Consider the following 27,244-nt stretch of genomic DNA (forward strand, 5'->3'; position numbering starts at 1 on the left):
ATGGAATTTGACACTGGGGAAACAATCACATTTGAGAAGAGCTTGTACAAAGGGGGAACTTGTGTTGCTTCCCAGCTAGAGCCTGAGCAGTTAGTTGGCTTTTCTAAGACAGTATCACACTTCTATTGCTTAAGCAAGATGAATAATTTAGGAGAAAGATTACTCAGCAAGATGAGAATAGAAAAAATTATTAGAGTGTTATATTAACCATGAAGAACTATCTTCTCTCCACAACTGCAAAAGTAAAAGGAAATTTTTCTTCTTCCACAATTTTGGATGGTAGACTTCTACAAATGGGGCTTAGTCCACCCTCAGCTCAGAAATCCCATAATTTTCTCTATCGTTACTTAGGTGAGTAAAGTAAAACATGCTTAAGGGTGTGAATAAGATAACTAAACAGAAAAGAATCATGTTCCTGGAGATTTCAGTGTTCAAATACCCGGACAACACCAGAACATGCTGATGTGCCCAAGGGGTGCTCACACTGAAATGAGAGGAATGTGGTATCTTCTCCATCAGAAACAAATGCTGGAATTTAAATCATTCCTGCTATAGAAAATCACTGGAGGGAGCAACTCTGTAAGCACCAAGGAGGGATGATGGAAAGAAATGGGGCCTAGGAATGAAGAGAGAATAGGGAGCAGTATAATCCTAAAAAAAAGAAGAAGAAAAAAAAAAAGCAAAACTGCCCAGACTTCCATCCCACTCAGGTGGGATGAACAGGCTGTGCTGGAGCTGGTATCAATAAGTATAATTTCCTTGGTGTCAGCAGGCTTACCCGGAATTACATCACCTCTTCCTAGTTTTTAAGACCTTCTTACAACTCAGGTTGCCTCTCAGTTCTGTCCATCCCTTTTTTAAACAAATGCTGCTGGGGTTAAGTAGTTCCCTGATTCTGGGGACGTCACCGTTGCACTAGCAACAAGGTGTCGTAATTCTTTAAGAGAAAAAAGCTCTTAGATGGATTATTTTTTGTCCATGTTGCTTTCCTGAATGAAGTATTGAAGTACAGGAGATGTGTGCACTGAAATGGCCTTTCCCACACTGCCAGTCTGATATCAGTTTACCATAATAACCTCTCTCTGGAAAAACAAACATTAGCTCAGAAGGCAAACTGCAAAATTACAAGGAGATGAAATACTAAGGAAATTGTGAGCAGTCACTTGAGCTTGTACAGTAGCACTTCACTTTCTCACTCCAAGGGCTCAAGTGAGGTGATGTGAGTTACTGAAACTCATTAACCATGAATCCATTGTTCATTTTAAGCTTTTTCTATGGGGTGATCGATACTTCAGTAAGTGTGTGGGAACTGAAGGGAGATTAGGAACAAATAATAAAAGTGAAACCAGGTTACAGGCCTGATCCATTCTCTGCTGTGCTTTTGTGCACTTTAGTTCCTGAGCAGTGCAGAAAACAGTATGGTTAAAGAGAAGGGGCCCTGCAGGAAGACTAAGGAGCTTCTGCTTATGATCTGACTCCACCTCAGGTCCCCACTCACACCATCTTTTCTGTCTCTTTTGCTATGGGGCCAGAAGAGACTCAGCAGGCTGTTGGGGGCAAAACAAAATTATCAGCTCCACCCTGACAAATTTCTGCCTTTAACAGTGGCTTTGCACAACACTTGCAGCAGATTTTCAAGAAGCCGTGGGTCATTTTTTGTGATGCAAAACACAGTTGAGCCCCCCTCAGATGTTACACCACAGCAACCTGCTCTGGGGTAGCACACAGTGTTCAGGCCAAGAATTAGAAACAGCAACATGGATGTTACCAATTCAAGGCAAAAATGCAGTAGGAAGGTACTCATGCTTGAGCTCTTCTCACTGGCACAAGGGAGGTGCATGGCAAGAGCAGACACTTTCAGTGGTAGCAGGTGGCAAAGTACTAGTTGTAGGTGATGGGCTGTGAGACTAAAATGGACACAGAGGGCTTTTTGAAGTGTTGCATAACAAGGGCTTTAAAAGGAAGACTGCTGAGTGCATCTGTGAGGGGCATGATGAACCCTCAGGATGGAAATCTGCTCTTGAAATTGTCCTCTGGTAAACCTGGAAAGAGTCAATGAGATGTTAGTAGTATTTCTTTTGCTGCACGGTGACGTAACTGAAGCAGAATTTAGTTCTAGCTATTTCAAGTGTGATGGATGAGAATTATTACCTGCCTGAAAACTGAGAGACAATGGCAAAGTCATCCAAGGAGAGCCCTTGGGAGCTGGCCAATATCCCAAATCTGCCCTGTGGCATCAAAAGACAGCATTTTGTCATCTGAGCTGCTTCTCTCACAGCAGTGGGGGAAATAACCTCTTTCCTGTCTGATAAAAACTTTGCTTCATGCCTCCCCTGTCTTTTCCAGGACAAAAGTGGACTTTGAATTAGCCATTGGTGGGCAAAAGAGGGAACCTTTCATAGCATAGAGAGGCCAGACCTTGGGAAAAGGTCTGTCTCACTCTGGAATGGAATTTATGTGGCCCTACTCCCTCTTGGAGTTAAAAGGAGCTGATTTGAGCTTATGTCACTATGCTGAGAGTTCTCTTTCCCCAGGTAAAGACAATGAGTGATCCCTGAATGGGCAGATAGGAGCTTGAGCCAAGCAATTAGGGCTGGAAACAGGGAAAATGATGGAGTCCAGCTGTCAGTTGGGCTGGTTCTCAGCCACTGAAAGGGCAGGCTGATAGGATCATGCTGTTTGTGGAAAAATAAAAAAGAAAAAAAGAAAAAAAGAGGGAGGAATTGTGTGAATAAGGTAGAATCCATGACGGATACAGAAATAAAACATGATGGCCTTTTCCTTTGAGTTTTGAAGAAAAACAGATCCTGCTGAATAGCCATGGGACCTTTGTCTTAGATCCTTGGTCAATTTACCTCCTTTCTAACTCCCCTGAATGCTACCTGATCCATCCAATTAATCAAATCTAATGCATGTAGGAATGATTTCCTTTAGTGCTTTAGAAAACTATAGGCTGTATATTTAAACTCTGTCCTCTTTTCTGCTACATTGATTCTGAAGGCTTAAATAATTTATAGGGACTCACAGCCTCCCCCTTCTGCTTGCATCTGATTTATCATTAAGAAAGGACAATTTGACCATAATAATCTCACATTTGTGTATGCTTGTGTGTTTTATGACATTCCTCTCCCAGTTTGTGTATACATTAGCTTGTAAGATGCTTAACAGAGTATTTGAAACCCAGTTGTAACGACTGCTTTATTGGTCTGCTTTATTTAGCAGACAGGATTCCTTTATGATTCTTTCTCCTCCTTTTGAGAAGGTGAACAAGCATTGTCAAGTATCACCATTACCATTTATTGTACCTACCCTACATCTTGGGTTGACATTTCAGACAAAAGATGGAATTGCCAAGTGCATCAGCCTTCTCCGGAGGCCTTTAAGTGCTGGAAGGGCAGCTGGTGGAAAGGTGCAGAGAGCAGGTAGTCAGGGAAGAGGGTGAGTGTGGTAGTGAAATGGCAGTCGTGGAATGTTCCTCAGCACTTCATCTTTGTCCTTGAGCATTTGTGAAAGCTCCAGAGTAAATATCATCTGGGAGCAGCAGAATCTGGGCTCCAGAAAAAGTGTTTCTAAGTTGTGAACTTGCGGTGCCCAGAGAACAACAGTGGGAAAATGAAGCCAGCAGGAGCTTGTGCTTTCTGGTGAGAGAAGGAGGTGGTATGCTGGGTAACTATGATCACTGGAACTGGCAGGTTCTCTTCTGGTTCTTTTTCTTAGCTTTGTACCAGCTTGGCTGGTACTGGATTTCTACTTTGCTGATTGCAAGCTACCAAGTATGTAAAATGCTGCTGTGATGTTTGCTGTTCTGGCAAAGTCTTCCATCTCTGTGGGCATGGAAAATCCTCAGCTGCTGAAAGTATTTGTGGTTTCTTTTTATGTGTGAGGTTCAGTCATGCCAAGAAAAGGAGCCAGGTGGTCATAAGAAGATAAATTTCTGGCCTAAAGGATCAAACGTCTTCAAAGTCCTGTTAACATGACCTGGGGAGTTTGACTCTATATGCTACATGGCTTTAGTTCCCTCAACTCAGTGAACCATGTGAATCCTATGGCCAGCTTCTAAACCTTCTGCTGAGGTAATGGAGCTAGGCAATGCAAGAACCATTAGATTTTAAAAGATGGTCTATGTTTTGGGGCTGATAAGGAAAATGTTATTAGCTGGTTTTAACACATTTTCCTGTCACGAGTTGGTCTGAATGCGTTTATTCCTTCATCAATCAGATAGTGAAATTCTGGTTTTAGAAATGTGTTATGTTCTCAGAGTACTTTAATCTGCAAGGAATTATATAGACATGTAATATTTTGGTGCCTAACTCCAAACTGATTACACCTGCATGTATCTGGGGACCAGAGCACTTATACTTCTCTGCATTGATTTCTTCTTTATACTTCCTGAAGGAAAGAAGCATTTATGAGACTATGAGAATATGAGGTCCTGGAGTACCTCAAAAGGCAGCAGACACCTAAACATATTGTGAGTATTTGGGCAAAAAACATCGTTTAAAACAATAGTGTCGTGGTTTGGGACAACAAAAGGAACAGCCCCAGGGCCACTCACTCACTCCCCCCCTCCCCCACAGACTTTGGGATGAGGAGGACAAAGCTCCTGGGTTGAGATAAAGGACAAGGAGGGTTCTTCACCAGTCCCGGGCAAAACAGACTCAAGTTTGGGAAAAAGTAATAATTTAATTTTACACTAATCAAACACACACAACGCACAGAGCAGTGGTTGCATATGTTATCCCACCCCTCCCTTCTTCCCCAGGCCAAATTATTTTGTTCCTGGTTTCTCTGCCTCCATTCCCCCAGCGGCACAGGGGGATGGGGTTTAGGGTCAGTTCACAGGCTGGTGGTTCTTGCTATTCTATCCTCCTCAGGAAGAAGGATTCCTCACAGTCCTCCTCTGCTTCCCTACGGGGTCCCTCCCATGGCAGAGAGTCCTCCACAAACCTCCTTTATGAGTCCATTCCACGAGGTCCAGAGCAAGCTGCTCCAGCCTGGGCTTCTCACAGAGTCACAGGCTCCTTCGGGAACAGCCAAATCCCCTGGCCCGGGCTCTTCCAAAGCTGTGCAATCAGAGTCCACAGGCAGCAGATCCACTGGCCACAAAATCCAAGTCCACTGGCCAAGTTCATCCCTCCTGGTGCCTTCAGGGAATGTTCCACCACGTTCCTCCATGAGTTCAGGGGCACAGCTGCCGTCTCGCCATGGGCTGCAGGGAAAGGTGCTTAGGGCACCTTCTTCCCCTTCTTCCTCACCAACCACCAGCACCGTCCTCCTTCCCCAGCACTGCTCTCCTGCAGCACAGCTCTTCTCTCCCCAAGTGCCTCTCTGCTCAGGCGTTACAGCAGTTACTTCGTATGTTAATCACTGAGGTTCATCTCTTGTCCCTCTAATGGATCTTTGGCTGGGTTTTAGAAGCAGGGGGAGCTTCTCAGCTTCTTACCGGAGACACTCCTGTGGCCCTTCCAAAAAACCCACCAAACCACAAAAAAATAGTTTTTAAACGAAAGCAGCAGAGCTGCAGTTTTGCCAGAGTCTTGATTTAATATTGGGCCAGGGAAAAGCAATAGTTGAACTTGTAATAAACCTGCAGGTTATCTGGCTGTATTTCAGCCTGCCTTATCAGTCAAGCTGACATCTGTCTTCTACTCCCTGAAATGTTGTGGTGATGATGATGTGTGAAACGGAAACAAGACAGTTAGCATTTCAGACACACTAAGCTGGCAATCGAACCAACTCACTCCAACTCCCTCCAACTCAAAGGGAACAAATCTGACATGGAACCAGTCAGTGTAAATAGCTACAAAAGAGCAGTATGCCTTTATTTTCTGATCACAGTAGGTTAGCAACTGCTTGTTAGTCCCAAGGTGTTCTCTCCTTCCCTGAGTCCATTACTTTGGAAAATAAATGGAATTTGCCCTTATTACTCAAGAGTCCTCATGATGAATGTCAGTAAGTGATGAAGCATGTATTATGAGCTATTACTTCATTGCCAAGCATCAGGGCAAAATTGTTTAGGGACTGTGAGCACAGGAATGGATGCTAAGAGCCTTTTCATATATTAATCACTTTAGTTCACATCTGAAACTCAGCCAGCTGAAAAATATTCAGCTCCAGAGAATGGGCACACAGAGCAGAATGCAGTCATCTCATAGCTTGGTCGTGACATCTGCATTTTACTACTTGTACTTTAAGAGGATATACCAGGTTTACTGACTCCAGACAATGCTGAGAAAATGTTCATTATATATGGAAGTTTATTAGATTAAGAGACTATTATTAGATTAGGAGACATTTTAGGTAGGACTTCAGGGAGACACTGCCAATCCTGATACTTCCCATTTTAAATTGCATTTCAAGTGGTTTCAGTTTAACTACAAAAAAATAAATCACCAGTGGGCAGATGCCACAGCTGTAATATGTAATTAGAAACAAGGGGTAGATTTTTATTTGTGAAGGGCCATTTATCAGGGGAACAATTTACCAGGCATCTACCACAGCAGTGTCTTAATACTAGGAAATATTAAACTGAAGGTAGGATGTTGTTTTTTCCTAAAAAAAATGTTTCAGAATGGTTTACACAGGAATTAATTAATCATGAAGCATTGTTATTATGTGGAATGTTCACAACCCCTTTTCCTGGCAGCGTAATCTAGAAATTTATCTCATGGCATTTCTGGGGTTTACAAACTTGACTAAGAAATTGCAGGGAAACCGTAGGACTCATTTACCTCCCTGCAGAAGTTGTTGGAAGCTCACAGAGCAAGCGGGATAAAACTGTAACTATTTTCTCAGGGTCACAGATCTTAAACCCTTACAAAGGCGATACTTCAAATACTTTCTGTAGACAATTTTTCAAGTGATTTGTACTCACAAATTATTTGTGCTTGCAAGATTTTCTAAGAGTTGTTCAGCACCCACCCTGCTTTAGTACTTCTGGGTAGGAAGGTGATTAGTTGTGAGAATTCAGCATCAGGACTCAGTGCTGAGCACTGCCCGGTACAGTAGTTTTTCTGACAAAAACTCTTGTAAAGTATTTGTTAATAGGAACAGAGTAAGGTTCTTTTTTGCCTTCCTACCATCCCTCCAGCTATCTCGGATTGATCATGTCTGCTCTCAGCATCTTGCAGAGAAGGGAAGGTAAGATCAGAAATCAAATTGTTGATCCGTTCGAGAGGTGAAATCAGAAACGTTTAAAAAACGCTTATTGCACACTCACATTTAATTTATAGAACTATCAGTGCAGAGTCAGGGTGACTGTTTTTAGTGCTGTGACTGTGTTAGCTGAGAGAGCTTTTGCTCTCAGGAGATCAGAAGAGAGCATGATTTGCTCTCTGGAGCATCTTGCTCTATGCATAACCAAGGCTCACAATCCTGACCACAAAGAAGGTATCACTTAACTAAAGGGATGGAAGAGAAAAGCAGACATGGGATGTCATGCAATTTTTTTTGTAACAAGGCTCTTTTGATACCAGTGTCAGCATCTGGATGTTTCAGTGTCTTACGTTCAGGGGTCTGGGCTAGACAAAGTTGCTGAAGGTTTTGACAGCTGGACTGCACTCTTGGTTTGCTGATATCTGAGACTTACTTGTTTGAGGGCCAAGAGCAATAGCTATAGTTGCCTTTAACACATGGTTAGCTGTCAGAGCCTATCTGAGCTCCAGGAGAGGTCTTCAAGACTTAAATTCCCAGTAGCCCATGGAAATGGAGGTAGTAGTAGATATCTTTGATGGACTGAAGGACTGGAGAGCCGATGCTGTGAAGGATGTGAACTCCCACAGCCTAGGAGGAGGAGGAAGTTGATGTGAGGAGGGCACTGTGTTTGCAATCACATCTGAGGAAGCAGCTGACAGATACTGATCAGCCACAACCTTGCACCAAGGTTACCCTTGCTGCTACTTGGACTGGAGGGAGAAAGAGAGGATTTAAAACATTTTTATTCATGAAGGGATGACAAAAGACCTCATTCTGCCCAGGCATACAGCCCACAAAGCTGTTTAGGGACTGAAAGAATCAATTGAGGCGATCCAGAGGTAGCAGAACAAAAGATCTCAGCCTGTGTAATTAGCTAAGTATGACATGCTGTTCCTTCAGCCACCTCTTAGGACAATGAATTAGGACACTGAGTGATGATACCTATTTCAGGCAGACAGCTGAGTGAGAAACATCTCTTCCTCTAACAGGCAGACTGAGCTCATACACTGCCCAGAACCACGTCTGAAAGCCACCTCTGGGTTGTGGTGTCTATATCCATACATTTATTTTATCCCATTGCAGCAATTGTGAGCTAGTGGCAGTGGAGAGAACACCCCAGAACACCCCCTGTGCCCACAAATCAACCCCAAACATTCCCAAACATCCCCCAAACCCCCACACAATGTCTGGAGCTGGCCAAGCTGATGGAGGAACAGGGGTGAGCACCCCAAAACATGCATCCTGAACCCCAAAACCAGCCCCATGGACCCACCACCACCCAAAAAACAGCCCCTGTGCCCACACGTCAGCCCTGTACAGCCCCAAAACAACCCCAGATATCCCCTGTGCTGTCTGGAGGTGGCTGAAGTGATGGAGGAACAGGGGTGAGTGCCCCAAAAATGCACTATAAAAAGCTCAATTCATTGTTCCCAGAGCTGCTAGTTAAGCAAGCCTGGCTCTGGTGCAACAAGGCCTATTAGAGTGCATCTCTTTGTCTTACAGATTTGGGGAGGAATTTTAGGAAGGAAGAGAGGAGGGCAACTTTATTATTGGTGGTTTCTAATTTCATTAACACTGGGCTTCCTGAGTAAATTTCTGAGGCAGAAGAGCAACCTGGAAGCTTAACATAGAGCTAGGACTGAAGAATGTCTTGGATCAGTTTTGGGGTCAGTTGCAGGATGTTTTATACATTTTCAGCTGTGAAATGGATAGCACAGCACTCCATCCCCATCCATATGCTTTGCATGGTTTTTTAGCTCTGTGAAGACATCACAGAAGCATCCTGTTGCAGCTGTAATTTTGGTAGGGATCTCTAGGATCCACAGTTGTGGCAAAACTAACACTCAAGAGGCCACCACCATCACTGTGCTCTTTGCTTACATAGTGAGAAAATCCCTCTTTTGGCTACCAAGGTGGCTAAGGCATTAATTTGTGCCCCAGCAAGGGCCAAAACATGGGAGAGAATCAAACTGCTAAGCCTCTGTTCAAATCTGGGGGTCTGTCCTGTCAGCAAAAGAGAGATTCAATGGAAAGAGGATCATCTGGCTCTGGTCCTAATTCAACTTGAGGAGCAGATGCTGGGATTTTTACTGTGACTGTTGCTCCGTGGTGCTTTTCAAAGGGCCAGCACTGTAAATTTTTAATTATTATGTTGGCAAGGATGAGAGTGAACAGCAGCAGTTCAATATTAATGTTCACCAAAAAAGTCTCTGCTGGGACTGCTGGAAAGTCAGACTTGCAGCCCTAAGGTTTGATGCCCCATTTCCCTGTGGTTTTGCTCTTCTCATGCCAGGCCCCTTGAACGTGATCTGAAGTCTTTAGAGCTCATCCAGTTTTTTCACATGTTCAACACAGTCTGCTTTGATATAGACTAGACAGTGCCTGTTTTTAACTTACTAGATTAAGGACACTCCCTCTGAGAGAGAGGATACCTTAAAAATTTATCCCTTCCGTGAGATACTCTACTGTCAATGAAGTGGATGTGGGTCCAGGGTCACGTCACAGGCCTTGCTGCCCTTATTCTGTGCAGTATCTTGCTCTCTGGCTAATGCTGATGGAGGAACCATTGAAGGGCTGTGGTGGTGCTCAATGTGAAGAAAGCTGGGAAAAATCTTTCCCAAGATGTAGCTCATAATTTAGGTTCTGGATGTTGTTAAAGCACAGGGTCAGTGGCACAGCTGACAGCTACAGAGTTGTTCTTGTGAGTCACTGCTTCTCAGATTGAGCCAGCCCTGGCAGGTACAGGGGTTGTTTTCTGAGGCAGTGAGTCAGGCTGTTATAGACAGGAGGCTGCAGATTGCATGGTTGAAAGTGTGGGTTTGCTTTGGATTATAAGCTTTGAGGAAGGGTTGCTCCTGGTCATCTTTAGTCACAGCAGAGAGAAATACCCCTTCCAAGCCCCCTTACAGTGGGAAGACTTTTCCTCTGCAAAAGACTTTTGTGTAGGCTTCATCCAAACTTGATTAAATGGAAAAGACAGAGAGTGAGTTTAGCCATGCTTGGTCAAGTCCCTAGAAGGATATTAGTTAAAGTAATTCCAAACAGCCTGAGCAGTGTCTGCCACAATATTTCTACCCTGAAGTTTCAAGTGTACTTTTTGTTCCTTCCTCTTAGAACTTTTACGCAATCTTAAAGTTTTCTGTAGCTTGTTTGACTCGAAGCTGTTGTTGCAAACTCGTTTGCCAGAAGGGACATTTTCAACATTCACAAGACCTATTTTTAAATTCCACCAAGATTCCTTAAGTGAGATTGATATCCTGGAGAAGGGTACAGGATGCTGTGGGTATGGCAGCTGATCTCAGGGATGCTGCCAAGTGACTTGGAGCTGAAACAATTCACCATATTCATTGAAGTGGTGGAAGAGACTGTAGGGAAATGGAATGTAGTTACCTTCACTGGAATTTGGCCAGCATCCCAGCTACCACTAATGCCTCTGCTCTTACAGGAATGTCCCGGGATTTTCGTTAATGTATGATTCAGCTTATAAAAACATGTGCCTGTTTCTTTAGCTCCTGGAGCTATGGCAATTAAAGAAATGTGATTTAGCCAATGTGTAATGACTAGCTTTAGCAGACGCATTCTCTTCCTTTCTAGCTATTTCTGCCCCCCTCCCTTTCTTTCTCCTCCACATCTCCGAGATGCCAGAGTAAAGTTTCCAGCACCGTGTGGAAAGAGCCCAGCCAGCAAGGTCCTGTGTCCTGTCCAGACCCCATTCTGAGTGTGCAGGCTCCATGGAGCTGCACGGTCACAAAAGTGTGCTCTGTAAAATCCGTCCAATGGGCGTTGGAGGGGAACCATGCCTGAGAAGGCCTGCTCCTGGCTGTCAGACTGACATCTGCCAGAGAGTGAGGGCCCGATGGATGCTCCTCAATGCTCCCACCATACCCAAAGCAGGAATGTGAGGTTTTGGTGCTAGAGAGTGAAGCGAAGAAAATGGAAAAGGTTGTGCAATATTCAGATGTAAAATGCTCCTTGAATCTGGTCCAGCTAAGCCTGTACGCATTCATAGGTCACCTTGTGTCTTTCATGCTGGTACCTCCAGGACCCAGCACTATGTGCAAGAGGAGAGGAGACCAGCAAGTCAAATGAGCCCTCTCATGGTGCAGGAGTTGGGTCACTTTTTTGTATGCTGCCCTAGTCCAGATACAAAACTGAAGTAAGCTTAGCAGAACTCATGGGAACTGTGCCTTTGTAATCCAGTCCCTTCCTGAGATCAAGGGCCTTTCACTGCTGATGGCCAAACAGGTCATTTCACATTGCCCTTTTTAGTGGGAATCTTGTAGTTGTGTGTCCTAGCAGTTTATTTTCAATGACATTTTTAGAAACAGAAGAGCATCAAAACATTGAGAGAACTGTGAGAAACCAGGAAATGATAGCAAGTACAGGAGAAGGCAGGAAGGGAATGCATGTTTTCAGTTTGTATTTGAGATGCTTGCAGCAGACTTTTTGCTGGCATTTATGGCAGAATAAGAATTTGACACACTACTCAAGGAAGTAATTTACATATTATGCTGTTGGCTATAAGCCTGGCAGTTTAGATGCAGGGGAAAGTGTAAATAAAAGCTTCCACAAGGCTAGTGACCAACTGAGCTGAATACTGAGGTTTGTCTACACAGAAAACAGTTTCAAAAGACAAGCTTCAGAGCAAGAGCTCTCTGGCTTGCAGAAAGGAGGAAGACAGTGGACAACATGCCTGGTGTTTTTACAGGTATCTTTACCTCATCTGTCTCTGTGGCACCTGACAGCAGCACTGGCTCTGAAAACTTGGACCTGCCTCAACCTGAACACTGCAGCTACATTCATTTATGTGTCTACTGCAGCTACATTCATTTATGTGTCTACTGCAGCTAAAAATAGTTTTGCCAAAAAACCTTTGGCTTGATAAATGAGTAACCTTGGAAATGCAGCCATAAATCCCCTTGCCTAAAAGATGGGCTTGATAAGTCAGCTCCAAGAAAGATGTGGCTACATCTGAGGATTCAAGCAGGGAGCGGGATAGGTGCCATACACATTTGGTAATGAACTTCAGTGCTGCTAGTACAGCTGGGGCAGGACAAAATGGATCAGAGCCTTACTGCCTGAGCTGTTAAATTGATTTTCTGGGGCATATTTTGGAGTCTGGGCTCCATGCTCAGCTCTGCTTCTGGTGTTCCTGAACTAGCTAAGGTCAAAGTCATCCCTGCACATCTGTATGAACTGCAGCAGTTTGGGAAGCTTGTTTCCTGAGAGAACTGTTGAGCTGGGGGAAAAACTGCTGCCTTCTTGAGAGGATAAAGGTGGGACCTTAGGAAAACAGACATTGTACTTTTTAAGGACATGTACTTTTTAAGCTCTTCCCATACATCATCTGTCAAGATACTTGTCCAAAAAGAGCCCCAAATCCAGAAAGCAGGCACTAGCATCTTTGCTCTTACTATTGTGACAGTGGCTTTAGGGAGTACTTTCCCCATCACCCACATCAGAAGGGATTTTTTTAAGGTAGAACAAACGTGCTTCCTCAAATACTCTAGCAGTTTTTTGCCTTATTAGTGTCCACATCTGCAGTGTAAAATTAACAAACACATTTCTGGATGGCTATGGAATGCCTTGCTAATCACTAGCTAGGTCTGCTCTTACTGTCTGACTTTCAAACTGCTCCAGCATTTTCTTGAGCTGGTGGAAAGCCTTCCCTGCACTGGCTGAAGACATTTAGGATGTCATGTGGGCAGGGGATCCAGGGGTGCACTTGGCCTCTTGGGGCACTAGTTACAGAATGAACATGGAGCACAAACTAAATTAATTCAGTGCTTATTAAGTGTTATCCAGTGTTTAGTAGCCTGCAGTGCTTTCAGGACAAACTGACAGGGAACATGCTCTGAACCATGAGGTTAAGGCCACTATTAGTAAAAAGCTTAGAGAGCTGCAGAGCAAAGCGACTGCAGACGTCATGGCTGGCAGAGTGGGAAGGACTGATCAGCCAGACAGGCTGAAGAGGTCAGGACCCCTTTTCTATGATTTTGTAATTAGACAGAGGACACAGAGGACTGCAGCAGCCCTGGCCAGTCTCAGTGGGTTTGCAGTATCTACATTAAAAAAAATAAGGTAAATGCTACAGTTTAGCAGTTTAATCTTGCTTTTCCACACCATGAAATTTATTCATGCATCTGTCTTTGAACCTTTGAGATAATTCACTCTGGCTCAAGTGCAGCAACTGCTCTATTTTCACAGCAACTGAATGGCCTTTCAGATTGGTTTGCTGCTTGTGCATAACTCATTTCACTGAAAACAGAACCTTCCATCGGTTTGAAGGTTGAAATTCAGATTTAGGATTGATTCCTTTTCTCATTAGCAGCACATGAGCTGCTCCTTTAGCCAATAATAAGCAAAACATCCCTCATGCTTGAGTCTCACCAGCTACGAACGAGATAGGAGCGCAGAGAAAAGCAGTTGTTTCTTGAATTTCCAGCTGCCAGAGGGTGGCAGCAGGGGACAAAGATAGTGACTGCAGGGTGAGGGATTTGAACACACGGAGCGAATCTGTGGATCTTCCTGGCAGTTTATTACTTCATCTTCCTGCTGCTCCCGGTAAGACCATGGAGCCCTGCGAGACATTCCCAAGACCTGAGCAAGGACAGGTTTTTCAGAACCCGGGCTCTTTTCCACCGGGACTCTGTGGGGAAATGGCTGTGCACAGCTGAGACTGCACACTTTCGTGTGGGTTTGTGGTGAGCATCTCAAATGTCTAGCCAGCCTGTCCTGGTGCATGGTCATGGGATCATGCACAACAATAGGTGGACGGTGGTCAGTACATGGACACTGTCATCTTTAAGATACTCATTCTTTCTGTGTGAAATGGAAACTGTTCCACTTCTTCCTGTGCTTTTCATAATTTCCAGGTATTTGATTGTGATTCTTTACTATTAGGGGCTTATGGCAATGTCACAGAAAATGCTGCCAGGGAATCCTCATGGGCCGATCTGGGGCAAGAAGACTGTCACAGGTGGTGCCACGAAATGCTTATTGCATGGACACCAGTCCTGCAGACAGCCATGCCTTGGTACACTGTGCTCCCATGCTGCAGTGTGAGGGGAACCAGAAGAAATACTTTCTGCTGCATAAATGCTTGTTTTTTAAACATAGCTGCTGCACTTAGGTCTGTGGAGCTGCACATCTCAGCAGCAGCAGTGAGGATCACAGAGAAGTAGACTTCCTTTTGACTCCAAGAGGCTCTTCCTTCAAGAAAGCACTGAAACACACTGGAGGTGCAGTGGGGAGAAGAGGGCAGGGAGGAAGGGTGACGAGCTGATCTGCAGGCAAGGAAAAGGAATCTCCAGGGCTGTGAGCCTGGCATCTTTCATGGGCACTAAATTCACCTGAGAAGACTTTTTAATAGTTATAGAAGGCTGGGGGAGTAAGGAAAAGGTTTGCCAAGAGTGATATGATGACAATGGCTTGGACTGTAAAATTCCTCTTTTGTCCCAGCATGGTGACTCTGAGCCAGGCGCTGCCATCGTTGTCTGGTCCCAGGGGAGCTCTTGCTGCTGAGTTCTGCAGCAGTGTGTGTGACCTGGCAGGGAGCCAAACAGCACCGAACCACCCTGCTGCCATGAACTGCCCAGCTCCTGCTGGAGAGCCTGTGGGCATTTACTTCCCATCATCTAGGGATTCCAGCTGTACTCTCTTGCTGTAAAGGACACCTCTCTTGATCACACAATCACAGAATGTCAGGGGTTGGAAGGGAGCTCTGAAGATCATCAAGTCCAACCCCCCCTGCCAGAGCAGGACCAAAAAACCAGGGCAGATCACTCAGAAAGGCATCCAGACAGGTCTTGAAAATCTCCAGAGGAGGAGACTCCACAGCCTCTCTGGGCAGCCTGTCCCAGGGCTCTGTCACCCTCACAGTGAAGAAGTTCTTCCTCATTTTGAGGTGGAACCTCCTGGGCTCGAATTTGATGTTGAGCTGTGTTTTAATGGCTGTTGGCTGCTTTAAGCTTCAGTCTTCAAAGAGTCCCTAAAAATGTTGATGTCTGATTCTCATTAAAACAAGCAACAAGTAGAGACCTAAATCCCTTAGGCAGCTATTGAATGACTGGTCAGAGCTCCAGCTGGTTGATCAAACATGGTTCTGCTGCATCATCTGGGTTTTTTTCCTCTCAGATGTAGACCATTTAGTGGGTATTAGTTTCTATTAGTAGGCTCAGGGAGAAAGGAGGAGCATGATGAAGAAGGGAATATTGGGCAAAAGAAAGAAAGGATAGCACAATGAGGGAGAGGACAACCATAATAAATAGTGAAGAAAAAACTATAGAGACAAATGGGTAACCAGAAATATAGATGAAAGGACATCCAAGAGCAATTCCTCTTGGTTGTAAAAAAGGGAAAACTGTCGTGAGAAAATGGCTCAATGCTGAGGACATGGTAGAAATATTAAAGCGGCGAGTCTCATTTGGCATCAGTACAACATGACCTGGCAGCCAGGGGAGGGAGTACAACTGCAGTGCTAATGTGTGATTCTTTCTGTGACCCTGGAAAAGTTACATAAACATTGCTTCTGTTTTTATGCCTCTCTAATTTAGGAACAATACTTCCTGCTGTCTTCCCATGGTGTTGAAAGGTCAAATTAGTTAATGGAAGGGAAGTTCTTGAGGATCATTACTACTGTTGTCATTACTATTATTATTGCTATTTATATCAGGTATAATGGAAGTGTTAATATTGGGGAAGGGAAATAAGTGAAAGAGAAGTGGCAAACATCAAAAGCAGTAACTGGCCATGCTGGGGCCAAGGATCTGTCTCCAGGAGAGATAAGTATTACCTGTTCCAGTAGCCAGAAAATCCTGTAGTTTTAGGTTTACTTAATTTATGGAATTACCTGATTGCAGGGCAGATTTTCTTGACATTTCTGTTTAGAATTCACGTGAGCAATATGCCAAGGCAGGAAGTTCACTGTCTGACCAGGTGGTGAAAAAAACCCTCAACAACTGTACTTTGAGAGCCTGCTGGTTGTCTTCTTTCTTCTCTGAGCCCATCACATCTCATCCGTATCTTCTTACATGGAAATATTTTCCAGGGACTCCAACAAAAAGACACAGTCCAAAGACAGGCTCATGGCAGTTGGTCACCCTTTCAGGCTACAATCTCTAGAGGTTATGGTACTACAGGTCATAACAGCAAGTCAAGAAAAGTAAGATGGAGGTTGGGGAAGACTTGTAAAAAGCATCCTGCAAAAAAGGGCACAAGTGCAACATAACAAAGATTGTAAGGCAAGTTCCAAGTGTTGTAATTTGCTCCTTTAGAACAGACAGGAGGGAGATGAAAGAAATAACTAGATTTTCTACTATGGCAGTTCCTGTGATGCTGGGTTTGGCTTTCCCCAGGTGTGAAAAATTGTCCTTGGAGTAGGTAACAAACACTATTTTGCAGAAACATCTCCAACCGGTTTGTTTTCCTAGATGGCAAGGACAGGAGGAGGGAGGGCACGTAAGGTGATGCTGTGAGAAGAGAGGACGCAGAGCAAAAGAAATTGCCAACAGCAAAAAAAATAGTGGCATGTTCCTATGCTTACCTGTTTGCTCTCAGTGGGGAAGGTGACATTTCTTGAGATGGGCTACTCTTTGCACCTTGTACAGTGTGGTTGGTGAGCACGTGTTGGTCCCTGACATCCCACAGTTTGAGGGATACACCACAGCCACCAGGAAGGGCTGTTTGGAGGTGGTGTGGGGCGACTTTACAGGTGCCTATGAAAAGGATTTGGGAGCAGCTGCTGCCATTGACTGAAAATCCTAGGGCTTGTAGGGTTCAGGCATTCCCTTAACAGGACCCTGACTCACTGATAATAATTACAACTGCTACCACAGGCCCATCTCCAGCTTTTTCTGCGGCATGGCACTGGGTGAGAAACGTCAAGCTGGAGGCTCAGTTCATCTCTGTAAGTAAAGCTGGTGCACGCTGCATTGGCTCCTGCCACGATGCTCAGGATAGAGACAGTGATGAGGATGATGATAGGATGAGGAGTGGCTGGGGAATGGGAGGTGTGAGTTTGCCAGTGATCCTCAGCCTCCACACTCTTCCAAGCTGCACCTCCACAATGGACTCCATGGCTGTTTGATAGTCCCCTGCCTAGACTGTATTGGGCTTCCTGTCTAAATGTTACAGAAACTGGAGTTGTAGTTATGAAACCTTGTGAGAAATGTGAGAGAGGACTGTGAAGTAGGGGACAGGATGGCAAAGCAGGGTGAAAAAAGAAATCTCAAGGGTGGAAACCTTGGGTGTGTTTGGGGCGAAGCAGAAGACCTTTCCAGCAGACTCTTAGACAAACAGCTATTTTTAACTCTCACATTGCAAAGCAAATATTAACTCTCAGACATGTGCAGTCACTGGCTTTGTGTGCTCTGGAGAGGGGTGAGCTGTATCACATACAACAGAGTACCAGGGAATGACTTCTTGTAGCCCCTTGAGCTGTTCTCACCCTGATAATCGCTGCAGACCAAACAAGATCAAGTTAACGTGCTCCAACCCCCAGTACTTGTATCACCTGCTAATATACCCTCTGTGGCATGCACGGAATGGATTGTTTCCAAAAACCAAACATGAACAAAAAAAGTAAGACTCTCTGATTCCCACGTGCACGGGAGGGTGTGTTCAGCTGTGGATAAAAGCTGGCCTGGCACAGAAGACAGAGAAAGAGTAGGAGAAGGTGATGCCTTAAGTTTCAGTGCTGCCCAAGGGGAGCACTGCCCTGCACCTGCACAGGTCTTGCTTTTCCATCGTTGCTCTGTCTGTGATTCAAGTGCATGTCAGTGCTTTTTTTTTCTTTGCCTTGCCTGGTTGCTGCTGAACAACAGGAGGGAAAGGTAGGAAGAAGCATTAATGACGTTTTTGATACTGACTCCCTGGACACCCTGACACAGAGCAGCAGGTAGCCAAGTGCTGGGAGAGCCAGGAAAGAAGCCACCTCCTGTCCTCTGGCAACCTTTTCCCTGTCTCTCTGGGCTAGCAGGAGGAAGCCTGTTTGCTGTCACTGTAAAGCATGTCAGAATGCCTTCTTGCAGGTGGTCCCTGGGCACATCACAGCTGGCTTTCTGCTGGCTGAAAACAAGCTGGATTTTCCCTTGTCCTGCAGATGTTCTTGCTTCTCCTTGCCTCCAGCTTCAGTCCGTATGTTGCAAATGCCACCAAACAGCTGAGAGCTGGCTTTGCTGCTGTCTTTCTGCTTGCTGTTGTCACAGCTTTTCTACATCTCTGTTTTCTGCCCCTCCATTTGCCCAACCTGTCCATTTGTACAGTAAGGCTTGGGGCAGGACCTGTTCCTGATGATGTGTTTGTACCATGCCTCTGAAAGAGGGACTGCATATGGCTCTAAGCATTACTGTAGAGCAAATACAGATTAGTTCCTTGTCTTGTATATATGGAGAGGGGTGGGGAAAATGTATTGTTAGCTTTGCCTTGTTACAGAAGAAATCCTGGAGGCTTCTTGAAGGCCTGAATCAAAGCTGTAGCCTAGGTCCATCTTTCTTTGTACATTAGCTGAAAGAAGACTTGATTTTCCTGGCCCCTTCCACTTTTAAATGTAAAAATCTCTGTGGGAGCCTAACAGTTCTGTGCTTAAGAAGGTGGAAAATTACCTTAAGAGCTAAGCCTTCTTTCCTCTGCTGGCTTAGGAATTTAGAATCACCAAGAAGAGTCAGACGAAAACTCATCCAAGCATGTCTTCTTATCTCTTGTAGCTGAAGCCAGCAATCTGTTTTCCATTCACTTCTTGCTACTTTTTGCTGAGGGGCTGACTGCTGAGATTAACCTTGCTCCCAGGACAGGAAACAATCAGGAACTGGAAAGGTGTGGAAGTGTTGGAGCCAGCAGGGTAGTCTTAGGAATGACCTTGAATCCTTGCCACTTGCCAGAAACTTGCATCCACCTTGCATGGATCACAGTGGCATTTCTGCAGCTGTATTGGTGCTTTGGTGCCCACAGCCACTTTGCTTTGCTTCCAGCCTGCCATAAATTGTACTGGAAAGAGGCTTGGTCCTTCAGGAGCCTCTCTCTGCACTGGGGCAAAGACACTCTGGTATACTGCCTGCACAGGGAGGGAAGGGGCTGTAGAGGAAGGGTGGTGCTCACTCATCAAGGGGTAGTATCAGGATCTTGGTGGGCAATAGACAACACTTTCCTGCTGCTGCATGTGCTTTGTTTTGGCTTTTGGGAATTCCTGTAAAAGGTGAGGTCCAGGTTCCCTTTCTATGAACTGTTGTGTGCCACTTTCAGACAGCATCCTGGACAGATTCCAGTTTGGGTAAATAAAACTCACTCGACTGAAATCCCCCCTCTGCAAAAGAAAATAGGAGCAGTTCCTGCTCATTTCAGCTCTCCTCTGGTCCAGCCTTAAGCACAGAGAGAATAAGAATTGCCTGAGGCAGCACAGTAGGGGAACAGGAGAGGGGTAAAGCCACAAGGACTAGGAGTGATGTCTCCAGACATGTCTTGAAGGAAGCTCCTCTGACCCAATGAGAGATGGATGGTCTTTCTCTCTGAGCAGTGCCTGCCTTTTGCCACCTAGAAGCAGAGAAAGCAGCTGTGACAGCAGAAGTCCACCCCAGCAGTGGGGAGGGGAGAGAAGAGGGCCTGGGAGCTGGCTCTCCTCCTTGGTACCATGCTTTCCTCAGGCCTAGCTCCACCACTCTATCTGGAGCCCAGTGCACCTGGTGCTGGCAAAAAGCTGAGAGAGGAGGCTGAGCCCTTGCTGTCTTGGTCTCTTCAACTACCCGGGGAGGGCACAGTACTGGGAGAAGCTCTCTGCCACAGCCTTGACATTGAAAATTAGCCACTTCTGACAACTGAGGCAGAATGTTATATATATACTTAGAGCACAAGCTGATCAATTCAGTGGAGGGGCAGGTGAGCTGATTTTGTCCTGACAAGTGGGCATCTGTCTCCAGAGACACATACACACACACAGGCTGAAAGAAGCCATGAGCTGTGACAGTTTGATGCAGGCCTGAGCTCAACACACTCCTCTGTATGGGGTTAAATACTGCTGAGTTTCTCTGGTGCTGGTCACAATGCTCAAATCAGGCGACTGTCGCTGCCAACGTGGTGAGTAGATGTCCCCCTAGATGTGCCTCATATATGGGGATAGCAGAAGTGTTAGAGTTGTGAATAGTAGGGGCTAGGTGTCTTGCTCCAAGCCAAGTAAGTATATTCAATAATACATTTCAGGCTGAATGTGGGAGAAAATACATTGTTTTGCCTGTGTTAAATAACAGATTCATTTTTCTTAAGTGTCAGAAAGATTTTTTAGCACTGCTAAGCCTTCTAAACCATGCACTTTAACTTGTTCTTCTACTAAATAAAGTTCAGCCTCTCAAGGTGAATTCACTCTATGGGAACCTTGTCTGACTACCTGGAATAAATTAGTCTTTCTACTACTATGCTTTGTAACTGGGATCAGAAATGTTACTGTAAAACAATCCAGAGCGCTATGAGAAAAAATCCCTTCCTTGCTTCCCTGCAGAATAAAACAATAACTAATTTGGAAACACTTTCTTTGGCTTAGAGTAAACGTCAATAGCTACATTCTCTTGAGATGCATGTTTGCATCAGGGATGAGGAAATTCAGCAGAGAGACAGCTCCAGGGGGAGACCTTTGACTTAACTATTTTTTGATTGAATTGTCTTAGCTGCTCTGTCACGCTGACACAGAGGTTGGGGACAATGGGGAAGAATTTCTGTCTGTTGCATGGGAAACACTCGCTGCCCCCAAGTTGTGACATGGCATTAAGTCTAAAAGAGGGGAGCAGCATATTCTCTAGAATCATTCAGTAGCTCTGCAACTTTCTTTTTAGGTTTGAGAACCATCTCTGAACTCCACAGGGGCTTAAAAAAATCTCCATCTCCAACATGAAACCTAAATGAGGTGGCTACTCTGAGCAGGCCAGACTTGGCCCAGTGATCTCTGTGTGCACTTTTCTGCCCTGGTTGCAATTTGTGACTGGTCTGGTGTGGCTATATTACACTTAATAGGGGACAGGTAGACGAAAGCCCAGTCTCACCTCTTTGACGTTCCAGTCTGGGCACTGAGTAGTGATTAAAACCTTGACTATTGAATTTGAAAATTCATCCAGTCAGTTTTCCTGTATTTTCTTTCAAACACACAAAGGTTTAACCCTCTTCCCCAGGTTGCACCTTGTGAGGGACAAGGAAGAGATGAACCCTCCCAGATTCACTGGAAATGCATCATTCCACTGGAAAAAATAGTTCCAGTAAAGTATTTGAAAACGAGGTGTAAAGTAGAGAACATTTTTCTGTAATGCTCCTCCCAGGCAAGCCACGGTCTCCTTGCAGCAGAGGAAGCTACTTCTCTCAGTTCCTTCATGGAGCAAAATTTCTTCCTCTCACACCCTGTCGCTTCCTATAAAATGGTTTTTGGCAGCTCAGGAATTCTGAACAGCCATCTCCAGCAGTTCATTTGTGATGCTTCCCTTGCCATCATTATAATATCTGACATGAAAAGGGCAGTAGTTTGTCACTGCAATTGCTGCTGCTTCTGTCAACACCCAGCTATGCTGGCTTACTGTTTTTTCAAGAGCATTTCCTGGTGTCACTCAGCAGTTGTACCAACCTGCTGCATGGCACAGCTCTCTCCTGTCCAGCTGCATACAGTGGGTGTACATATTTGCCTGCTTGCTTCTATTTTTAATTGAGAAATTTCAGCACATTAAGTTTACAGTTTAGGATTCATGATATAAAGGACACAAAGGTGGAATAATGCATTGTAAAAGCTGAAGAGAATTTGTTGTGACAAAAGCTTGGCAAAGAAAGGGAAGAGAAAAGAGGAATAAAGAAAGAAAACTTGGTTACAATAATCAAGAAAGGATCTCAGTTAGACAGCATTCTCTGAACCTACAGTAACCATAGTGAACCACACAAAAGACACTAGTAATAAGTCTTATGTATCCTTGGTGATCTGCTTAACGAACTTCTTGCTTTTACAGTAAGCCAAAAAAAGGGAGAACAGATGGGTTCAAAGTCTGCTGCAGGATCTACTGAATGTCAAGAAGCCTCCTCTCATGGAAGAAAACGGACTGGAGTGTTAATGAAAAGTGGGACCAGGGGTGGCCTTTGGGATTTTCAGGAAAGGGCAGTGGGCACTGAAGGCTTTCTTGGCTGCAGTAAAGACAACTGAAATTACTTGTGTCCCGTTGTGGAGCCCCCAGTATAAGAAGGACATGGAGCTCCTGGAGAGAGTCCAGAGGAGGCCATGAAGATGATCCAAGGGCTGGAGCAGCTCTGCTCTGGAGACAGGCTGAGCGAGTTGGGGTGTTCAGCCTGGAGAAGAGAAGGCTCCAGGGAGACCTTAGAGCACCTTCCAGGGCCTGAAGGGGCTCCAGGAAAGCTGGGGAGGGGCTTGGGACAAGGGCAGGGAGGGAGAGGACAAGGGGGAATGGATTCAAACTGGAAGAGGGGAGATTTAGGTGAGACAGGAGGAGGAGATTCTTTAGTGTGAGGGTGGTGAGACCCTGGCCCAGGTTGCCCAGGGAAGCTGTGGCTGCCCCATCCCTGGCAGTGTTGAAGGGCAGGTTGGATGGGGCTTGGAGCAACCTGGGCTGGTGGGAGGTGTCCCTGCCTCTGCAGGGGCGTGTGGACCTTTAAGGTCCCTTCCAACCCAAACCTTTCTATGATTCTACAATTCTATGACTTGAGTTTGTGTCAACTCAAAGAGACAGCTGAAGTGCTTTGTAGTTGGGTGTATTTCAGGAGAGGCCAGCTTGGCAGGGAAGATCTTGTTCTCTCCTTCTGAAAGAACCTGAAAGAATCGGCTGGATATGTTTGTGGAAAAGAGAAGAAAGAAGTATGGGGGAGGTGCCAAAATCACAGAAGTTTGATGGGACTTCCTAGGAATCAGGAACCATCTTGTAGATGGTTGGTGGAACACACTCTGGAAGGGAATAATGCCCTGCTGCAGCGTTCTGATTGGCCTGGACTCTCCCCAGGGTCAGGACTTGTGAGCTACGGACTCACAGAGACAGCCCCTGGAATCAGAGCCAAGATCTGGATCATCACCACCCTCAGAGAGCTCCCACATTAATTAGATGGGACAGACAAAGGCAGTAGAGGTTGTGTCCATTTTACAGATGGGAAACTGAGGCACAGAGGGAGCCTGCCCTTGCTGACTGACAGCACTTAGAACCATTTGAGATTTAGGGACAGCTGAAGACTTGCCTTCTCTTTTCCTCTCACCTATGACCTGCTCCACAGGGTTGAGACAGGTTGCCCAGAGAAGGTAACCACATGCAGAGGTGGCCTGCCTGTGTATTATTTCTCTGTGCTTAGCTCTACAACCCCCTTCCATCCTTAACTGCTCGGTGCATCACAGACCCAGCAGAGCCCCATCCCTGACTTTGTTCAGCCTTGCCCAGTGAAGCAGGTGTTCATTTAAATAGGTTACTTCTCTGCTGAGGTTTGTTTGCTTCTTTGATAATTGTTACACTGCATAGAGGTAGAGCTTTGTGTTGATAATGCAGCATGTTTTGTTTGAATCATTCAGCCCTTTTCTGGAAATCTCCACTCCTTTAAACACAAATATTTCCAGAGGAATTCAAAGAGGAGAAATGAACATGGAGCATCCGAGCCTTGCTTTGGGAGACAATGACTTGTTTCTGGACTTTTACTGGAAACCTGAAAGTCTTTTTGCCACTTTTGACTCTCTTGAGTGGTAGTGCCAGGTCACAGGCCTGTTGTGAATGTTTCCTTCCAGGAACTTTAAGGAATTTGCATCCAGGAAAACCCAGTTTCATAAATGAGACAACTATACCTAAGCAGCAGACAGATGAGAAGGCTAATGGATTATTTATAGAAGAGATAATTGTGTAAACATCAAAAGATTGATCCATATCCCCATTTATATATAACACCAACACAAGAAGGACATGGAGCTCCTGGAGAGAGTCCAGAGGAGGCAATGGAGATGATCAGAGGGCTGGAGCAGCTCTCCCATGGAGACAGGCTGAGGGAGTTGGGGTTGTTCAGCCTGAAGAAGACACCCGGGGTGACCTTATTGCGACCTTCCAGTACCTGAAAGGGGCCTATAAGAAGGCTGGGGAAGAGCTGTTCACAGGGCATGCAATGATAGGACAAGGGATAATGGACCTTTAGAGGTCCCTTCCAACCCAAGACATTCTATGTTTGTATGATTCTATACCCTCTCTGGGTACCTAAGTAATATGGTTTCAATGCTGGCATCAGAAGCTTCTAATCACAAAAAGTGGGTCTTGGTTTTGGTCTTGCTTGTGGATAGTTTAAGTACACAGGAGCAAAGCAGGGCAATCTCAGCCTCTGGAATTACTTGCAGATGACTCTGTACTCATGCTAGCAAGCTTTCCTTAAAGGCATCCTTTCCCATGGTACTGTGGCTGGCTACATGGCCTTGCCAGCCCTTGACATAGGCATAAGCTGGAATGCATCAGGATTTAAAGAAAGATGTATTTCAGAGCTGTTCATAATGTTAGCAACATTCTTGGAAGTTTTGTGGGATTTGGTCTTTCCTGAAAATCTGTAATTTCACATTATTTATAATGGTGATTATGGGAGAATACAAATTCCTATTTTCCACTAAGAAAAGGAGGAAGAGAAATGTCTACCCAGTGTGGTTCCAAAGAGAAGCTTAAAACAGTGCTTATGTAGAGTGAAAAAAAAAATAAAGGAAAAGAATTTATAAATACAACTTGGATTATTAGAGGATAAAGCACAGATCACAGTTTTGCTGATTTTTCAAGGTCAGGGTTCATCAAGGTGGAAGTTAATACAAAAGCTTCTGATCTGTAAGAAACTCAGCCTTTGAAGTAGCTAGTCTTTACTACAGGAGATATTTTCCAATAATGCCTTTTCTCTGTTCTGTGTGATCTAACGTAACAAAACCAAACTGAAAAAACCAAAACACTTCTGTTGACTATATCACAAGTTAATCTAACCCATATATCCCACTCTATTGTATTTCATTGAAATGAATCCCACCTCTTTTCCTTTACAGCAGCCACAAACTGGAGCAGTACTGTGTTTTTGGTTTGTTATTTATTTATGCTGGCAGTGAGGTCTAATGTTTCATCTCTCACCCTTCCTGGTCTTTGTGCTACAAGGCTCTTTATATGAAATCTCATTCCTGTGGTTTTATCCATTCTTGAGAAGAAAAGAAAAAACTCATTAATCATAGGAATGACTTCCTGGTAGGATGAATGACAATTGAGTTTTTTTACCTACCTTTGTAGGGGGGTTTGGAGAATGTATTAGCTAATGTTTGTGGAAGTCAGATTTTAAGTGTGAGAAGACACGAGCTGGAATAGTATTGTTCAGAAGAACAGACGAGCTTCACCTGTGAGAAATCACCATTCAACACTGAGCCTAACATTCAGGTACAAATCTGGGTAATACCTGTAGATGTGCTGAGTTACATGCCTGGGTTATGGCTCAGTTACACTTTGCCTGGCATGACTTGAAATAAAACTAACTTCCAGAAGCGTGTGTGCAGTGTCACTGCTCAGAAAAGTGCACCCCTAGCAAATAGCCCTTCCCCTGGCTGGATCAGAGCCTGATCCAGTTCAGATGCATTTCTTTGTGTCAATGTGAAGTCTGGGAAGGTGAAATCCTGAAGGAAGAGATTATACTTCTGATGTGCTGTGAGATGTTATACTTAAGTGTGGGTCACACCACAATTGCTAACACAGGTCACAGCTTCTGTTGAACAGGGACTACCAGGTGCCTTGAATATCAGATTTTGTGGTGGCAGGTTTTGTCATAAAAGCTATTTCAGTTGTGCTCTAAACCAGTGGCACTCCTGATCTCCATGCATTCACTGTGCATTAACCCACAGATAACCTTGCCCACTGCTGTGCCAGTATGTCTTTGCAGAGGGGCAGTGCAGTAGTGCACAAGGCTGAGATTCAGAGATTCTGGGCCAGATTTCCTTGTCCTCTGCCCTTGTCATTCCTTCTTTGCAGACTTGGCATATTTCTTCTGGCACACCAATGCAGGATCAGTGTGTGTGAAGGACTACACAATGTATGTGATGGGCCATACACAACAGAGGAAAGGGCCCTAGGACTCTCCTTCTAGCTTTGCCAATAGGTAGCCTTGAACATATTGATAACTTTCTCATAAAATTAAAATAGTTGTCTACTTTCTTTAAATCCCTAGCTGAAAAACCCTACAGAGGTGCTGCACATCATGAACCACATTCACCTATGTGCATCTGCTTTGTTGCTGACCAATAAGCAAGATGCTGTTGTTGATCAGCCAACAAGATCACCAAGAGGAGCTTGAAAAAAAAACCACGTCCAAGCTCTTCTAATCCCAGCTTTGCCCTTGGGCCTCTGCCTGGGTGCTCTTATCAGGAAGCATTCCATGGCTGTTTTGCTGGTGTTTACTGCTTCCAAATGCCAAAGACTTTTCAGGCTTATTCAAAACAATGCTTCTTGGCAGAATTAATTTGGCTGCTCATCCCCAGCTTCAATCACTGAAATGTAGGGGAGGCCAGCACAGACCTTTGAGGAAGTGGGCTGGCAGAGGGAGACAATATTTCTTAGTCAGAGAGCTGTGTCTGGGGCTGGAAGACCTAATTCCTTCACCAGGAATGCATGCTGAGCTCTGCATGTGATAGCCAAACTGTGTCAGGCATGTCCCATCATTTCTTTCTCCTCTCTCTTTCCTGTGCAGATTGAAGAGGGAGGTAAAGCAGACTCCCTGCCTTCAAAGCTGCAGGCTGGTGATGAAGTGGTGAACATCAACGAGGTGGAACTGAGCAGCTCCAGGAGAGAGGCCATCTCCCTGGTTAAAGGGTCCTACAAGAAGCTGAAGCTGGTCGTTCGCAGGTAGGCAAGATCCAACACTCCTTCCTCTCTTCTGCCCTGCAGGATGTCACAGCCACTCCCCTCACATCTCCAGCTGAACACCTGACTAGACCTGGTCGTGGCAAAGGCCTTGTTTAAAGCACTCAGGCATGAATGAGCCCAAGGGCAAATGTTTGCTCTTTTCAGCCAACATTTCTACAACTCCGTTGTCACTGGTGTGTCCAAGCATGTGAAAT

The 27,244-nt window shown here is 45.0% G+C and overlaps 1 protein-coding gene across 1 annotated transcript in view; it reads left to right on the forward strand.

Moving 5' to 3' along the window:
• The window catches only part of SHROOM3 (shroom family member 3), a 153,949-nt gene that overhangs the window by 21,192 nt on the left and 105,513 nt on the right, over window positions 1-27,244 (forward strand). The window contains exon 2 of the mRNA XM_051617638.1: window positions 26,875-27,029. Coding sequence (XP_051473598.1) covers window positions 26,875-27,029 — 155 coding nt within the window. The remainder of the gene's footprint in view (window positions 1-26,874; window positions 27,030-27,244) is intronic.

This window comes from Apus apus, chromosome 4, assembly GCF_020740795.1.
Source record: "Apus apus isolate bApuApu2 chromosome 4, bApuApu2.pri.cur, whole genome shotgun sequence".
Lineage (NCBI taxonomy): Eukaryota > Metazoa > Chordata > Aves > Apodiformes > Apodidae > Apus > Apus apus.